The sequence below is a fragment of the Photinus pyralis genome, unplaced genomic scaffold, assembly GCF_008802855.1.
Source record: "Photinus pyralis isolate 1611_PpyrPB1 unplaced genomic scaffold, Ppyr1.3 Ppyr1.4_LG8, whole genome shotgun sequence".
NCBI classification, from domain to species: Eukaryota; Metazoa; Arthropoda; class Insecta; order Coleoptera; family Lampyridae; genus Photinus; species Photinus pyralis.
In genome coordinates this window covers 798,828-804,660 of record NW_022170819.1, presented here as the reverse complement: position 1 = coordinate 804,660, position 5,833 = coordinate 798,828, and the positions used below count along the sequence as shown (strand labels likewise).

The window sequence follows — 5,833 nt, the reverse complement described above, 5'->3', positions numbered from 1 at the left end:
GATTATACATGACACGTTCAAATATTTTAGAAAAGGTCGGTAGGATGCTTATGGGACGGTAATTATCCATCGAATTAGGATCTCCTCCCTTGGGTACAGGTTTGAATACGGCCGTCTTGAGAGATTCCATATGTTATTGAATTGTTGATAATGTATTGTAGTGGGTCGCATAATTCTTGAATGCAGCTCTTGATCACATGGGTCGGGATTCCATCATATCCCACGACGCTTTGTTCTTAATCAATTGAATAATATCTATAAGTAATTTCCAATTTGGAGTACCCAGTATATTTATGTACAAGTAAAATATCACCACAGTCCACTAAAGCCTTCAGTATAAGTAGATGAGCAAAGGGACTTCTGGATCAGGAAGTGACGTCAAACCAATCAGAATCGAGTATTGTGGTCACGTGGTCACGTGTGAGCCAATGAGAGCGCGTGAGTCGGCCATTTTGTGACGTCACATTTTGCGTGTTTTGCTTCCGGTGTTTCTGGATCAGGAAACGCGTCACACCAATCAGAATCGAGTATTTCGGTCGGCCATTTTGTTTACGTCACATTTTGGGTTGGATCAGGAAACGCGTCACACCAATCAGAATCGAGTATTTCGGTCGGTCATTTTGTTTACGTCACATTTTGGGTTGGATCAGGAAACGCGTCACACCAATCAGAATGCAGTATCGGCCATTTTGTTTACGTCATATCTAGGTTTCCCGCGTTTATTTCTGGACCAGGAAACGCATACTGCTGATTAGGATATCCTGTTTACAACACCGGATGCTGCTTCCTGTTGACGTGACCGGACGCTGCTTCCTGTTCCCGCCATTTACGTTTCCTGCTGATTAGAATTTACCGGATGCTGCTTCCTGTTGACGTGACCGGACGCTGCTTCCTGTTCCCGCCATTTACGTTTCCTGCTGATTAGAATTTACCGGATGCTGCTTCCTGCCGATAACCGGATGTTGCTTCCTGTTCCCGCCATTTACGTGTATTCGATTCCGCAGCTCACAATCTCTTTGAAATACGGTTGGAATCTTGATCCATATTTTCAATAAGTCATTTACACTTAAACTTAACAATTCGCTCTTCGTCTCAATATAATTAGACTCCTTTTGAGCCTCTCGCCTAGCGATGTTGCGCAAGATTATTATAAATGGGAGACGTATTAACCTATAACGAGGTGATGGTGGGTCGCTGTAGAGGTGCAGGGTAGTAAAAGAAATATTTCAAAGGTTCATCAATAATGGTTAACACCTTTATTCATATTTCAAATTAGGGTTATGTAATTATTTGTAAATTCGTTGTTGAGCCTACCGCTCCTATACTAGATATAAATACAACTTTATTTGTTACGGTCAACTTGAGGAACTCCAGCCGATTTTCTTCTGTGAGGTATGTATGGTAACGCTGCGGCAGTATGCACTTGAAGGTCTCGGTTTCGACCATAATTCGATCTCCAAACTTGGTGCCGATTACGCCGATATCAGTAATTGGGTATTTATTTCCGATTTCCAGATCTTTTGCATTTATGAATGGCTTACAATAGGTAGATGAGTTCAAGGAGGCGAAATCAAATTCTTCCATTATTATGAGCAGTAAATATCTGTAACAAATAAATAAGTGAAAAAATGAATAATCTAACCGCTACTTAACAAAATTAGTCATTAAAATCATACTCACCAAATAACGCCGCAAACTAGTTCGCACGAATCACTGACTGAGACGTTAACTGCACTCGGCTTTTATTTCAATTTTCTATCTAATCATAGCGGATGCAGCATCCTGGCAGTGTTTCTAGAAATTTCTGAGCGGAAGCAGCATCCCGTCTCTTATCTACATCGAAATGTATTTAAGCTGACGCATTTCAATTAAGTCATTGCATTTGTATGTGTATGTGTATGTGAGCAGACTGTCTCAACTACTACTTCAAAGCAGAAATCCTCTTTTAAGCAGCGAAAATCAGGTAAGAGCGTTTTATCTTAAATAAAACTTTCGGTATTTTAATGTAGATATTCTAGGAAAAATGGCTTATATTTTAGACAATGTGAATACAACGCTTGAAATGATTGCCCATTTCTATAAAAACTATAATCTTGGCTCTGCTAGCAAGGTTCCAAAATTCATCAACATCATCGATGCTAATCTTAGGCAAATCCAATCTTCGCTAGCAGAGCCGCTAACGGTTGGAGATAAACGGCACCTTGCAGCTGTGGCTGGTAAAATGGAACGCTACAAGGTGCTTATTAACCAGTTGGGGAAGTCTATTGCCGGCTCCTCCCTAGGTAGAAGACCGCTGGTGGAATGGCGAGATTTGGCTACCGCATTTAAATCGCGTGTGAGTACCGGTATTATTATCAATCTAGGACATAAGACTTTAGGATCATTTTTTAACGATAGCTGTAAGTTATTTATCACTAAGATTAGAGACATCTATCCCAAATATAATAGCCCGCTGAAAACAAATTTTGAGTTTTGCGCGGAATTTGTAAAGCCCTCGTTGAATAAGAATGATGAAGCACTAGCATGTAGGGAATTTAGTTTTTTAACTAAGAATTTTACTATTTTATCTAGCGATTTAAGTGAAGCTAACTTGAAGCAATTATTTAATAATAACGCGGTGGATTATTTGATGGAGCGCTTAATGCAATTTGAGGAACAGGACAGTGGGTGGGGGTTGTCCAAGATAATTTCGTTGACTGTGAACGTAAACAGTGTGACTTTAATGCACGCCTCGTCTTTTATAGAATTACCTAAAGAAATTCAAGTTAAAAAAGCGGTCATCAATGTTAAAAATAATGATGAAGCGTGTTTTGGATGGGCGTTGTCATCAGCCCTCTTCCCCGCTACCCTCAACACCAATCGTATCTCTTCTTATCCATATTATGCGCAAATCTTAAATTTTGATGGTATTAGCTTCCCCATGTCTTTAGACCAACTCCAAAAATTTTTAAAACAAAATCCAAATTTATCTATCAATATTTACGGCCTTACTAGAAAAACGCAATCCGATTATGTCACTGTTCCTATTTATCTTAACACCGAAAAGAAAGCGAATCACGTTAATTTACTCATGATCCAGCAGAATTATGAAATTGAAAAGGATATTGAGAATAATGCTACCGCTCACAATAGTGAGGAACCCGATGAAGCGGTTCGATTTCATTTCTGCTGGATCAAAGATTTGTCGAGATTGGTACGTTCACAGTTGACGAAGGGACATGGAAAGCTGTATATTTGCGATAGGTGTCTCCACTATTTTAGCTCACCAGATAAACTTAATGCACATGAGTTAGATTGTAAGTTAGTTAATAAGTGTAAAATAAATATGCCAGAGCCCGGTTCACATGTATATTTCAAGAACCATGAATTCAAACAGACCGCTCCTTTCATCATTTATTGTGATTTGGAATGTTTGGTACAAGATTTTCAGGATGATGAGACGCAAAACACCGTAAAGTATAAGCAGCATAACGTATGTAGCATTGCATATTATTTGCATTGCACCTTTGATAATTCATTGTCGAGGTTCCGCCTGCAGAGGGGTGAGCAATGTATTAATTGGTTTACCAGTGAACTTGAAGAAATTTCAAACAATTTACAACAATATTTCATTAATCCAGTGCAAATGGAACCGTTAAATGATTTGCAAATGTTGGGATATAATGCATCCACCTATTGTCATATTTGTGAAGGACCCATTTTACCGCCCCAGGTCAAAGTTCGCGATCACTGCCACTTTACAGGTCGGTTTCGCGGTAGTGCCCATCAGGCCTGCAATTTACGTTATAAAGTACCACATATGATACCCATATTTTTTCATAATTTTAGTGGATACGACAGTCATTTTATAATTAAGGATATTGCTCAAGCTATTCCTGGGAGAGTCACGCTGCTACCTAAGAATAAGGAGCGTTACATTTCATTTACTAAGAAAATGGAGAATGCAGATGTCGAATTCAGATTCGTAGATTCGTATCGCTTCATGAGCGAATCATTAGATAATCTAGCGTCCTATTTAAAGTTTGACGATTTCAAAATTTTGCGTAGCACGTTAAGCCATTTAAATGATGAGCAGTTGAAACTTTTAACTAAAAAGGGCGTGTATCCGTATGAATATATGGATAGTTGGGAAAAATTTAATGAAACCAATTTACCGGAAAAGATACAATTTTACAGCAAGTTGAGGCAGTCGCACATTTCAGATCAGGAATATTCGCATGCTAGAAACGTTTGGCGAAAATTTGACACTCAAAACTTGGGTCAATATAGCGAACTTTATCTGATGAGCGATGTGCTTATACTTGCAGATGTATTCACCAATTTTAGAGAAAAGTGCATAACAACGCATAAACTCGATCCAGCATTCTTTTTCACAGCGCCCGGATACACGTGGCAATGCATGCTGAATTACACCAAAGTTAAACTCGAGCTGCTCACAGATGTTGATATGATGTTGTTTGTTGAAAAAGGTATAAGGGGAGGCATAACGCAATGCTGTACGAAATACAGCAAGGCCAATAATAAATATCTGAATGGGAAGAATTACGATCCTACTAAACCCCCTACTCATATCATGTATATGGATATGGTTAACTTGTATGGGTGGGCTCAAAGCCAGTGTTTACCTTTAAATAATTTTAAGTGGCTTAGTGAGGCTAAATTAAAGTCATTAACTCCTGAAGCGATATTAAATACACCTGATGATGCGGTCGAAGGTCTCATTTTAGAGGTGGATTTATTGTATCCCAGGCAATTGCACGATCAACATAAATCCATTCCTTTCTGCGTTGAACACGACACTCCACCGGGCGCTAAAAATAAGAAATTGCTCGCAACCTTGCATTCAAAAACTAGATATGTTATTCACTATAGAAATTTAAAACAATGTCTTCAAGCAGGTCTCATCCTTGAAAGAGTTCACCGGGCTATTAACTTTAAACAATCTTGCTGGTTAAAACCATATATAGACTTGAACGCAAGGTTACGAGCGCAAGCCACTAACGCTTTTGAAAAAAATCTATATAAATTATTAAATAATGCAAATTTCGGAAAAACGATGGAGAATGTGCGGAACCATCGCATTATTAAGCTTGTTACCCGGTGGAGTGGTAGATACGGAGCCAATTATTATATATCCCAGCCCAATTTCCATAGCAGAGAGATCTTCGATGATGAATTATTGGCTATCGAGCTATCCAAAACAGAAATTCTATTTAATAAACCGCTATATGTTGGGATGGCAATATTGGAAATTTCGAAAACTAGAATGTACGATTTTCATTATAACTTTATGCATCATCAGTTTAGCGACGACCGCTTGAAATTGTTGTATATGGATACCGATAGCCTCGTGTACGAGATGGTATGTGATGATGCATACGAATTGATACGTGCAAATATTTCACGATTCGATACGTCTGATTATCCTGAAAACAACATCTATAATATCCCTAGATGTAATGGAAAAGTGCTAGGAATGATGAAGGATGAATTGGGCGGTAGAATCATAACCGATTGGGTGGCTTTGACATCTAAAATGTACAGTTATAAAACTATGGATAGCGACAATGATGTAATGAAATTAAAAGGTATTAGAGATTATATTGTAAAAAATAGACTAAGTTTCAATGATTATTTAGAATGTTTAAGGAGCGGGATTACTAAAAGTGTCACCCAAAGCAGCATCATATCAAAAAATCATCATGTATATAGTATGGAGCAGCATAAAATTGCTCTTAGTAACAACGATAATAAGAGGTATTTGATGCCAAATGGTATCGATACGCTGCCTTGGGGACATTATAGTATTCCCGCTGAAATGGACTTAGGATAA

General features: G+C 38.3%; 1 protein-coding gene across 1 annotated transcript; it reads left to right on the top strand.

Annotated features, from left to right (window-relative positions):
- The first annotated feature begins 580 nt into the window (after positions 1–580).
- On the top strand, positions 581–5,833 carry LOC116178280. The gene is made up of 2 exons (XM_031497739.1): positions 581–1,963; positions 2,019–5,833. The coding sequence occupies exon 2, from the start codon at positions 2,024–2,026 to the stop codon at positions 5,831–5,833; it is 3,810 nt and encodes a 1,269-aa protein (XP_031353599.1). The 5' UTR covers positions 581–1,963; positions 2,019–2,023.

Bases quoted from the DNA above. Each gene is read 5' to 3' on its own strand.
- LOC116178280 (XM_031497739.1), top strand. From the start codon at position 2,024: ATGGCTTATATTTTAGACAATGTGAATACAACGCTTGAAATGATTGCC.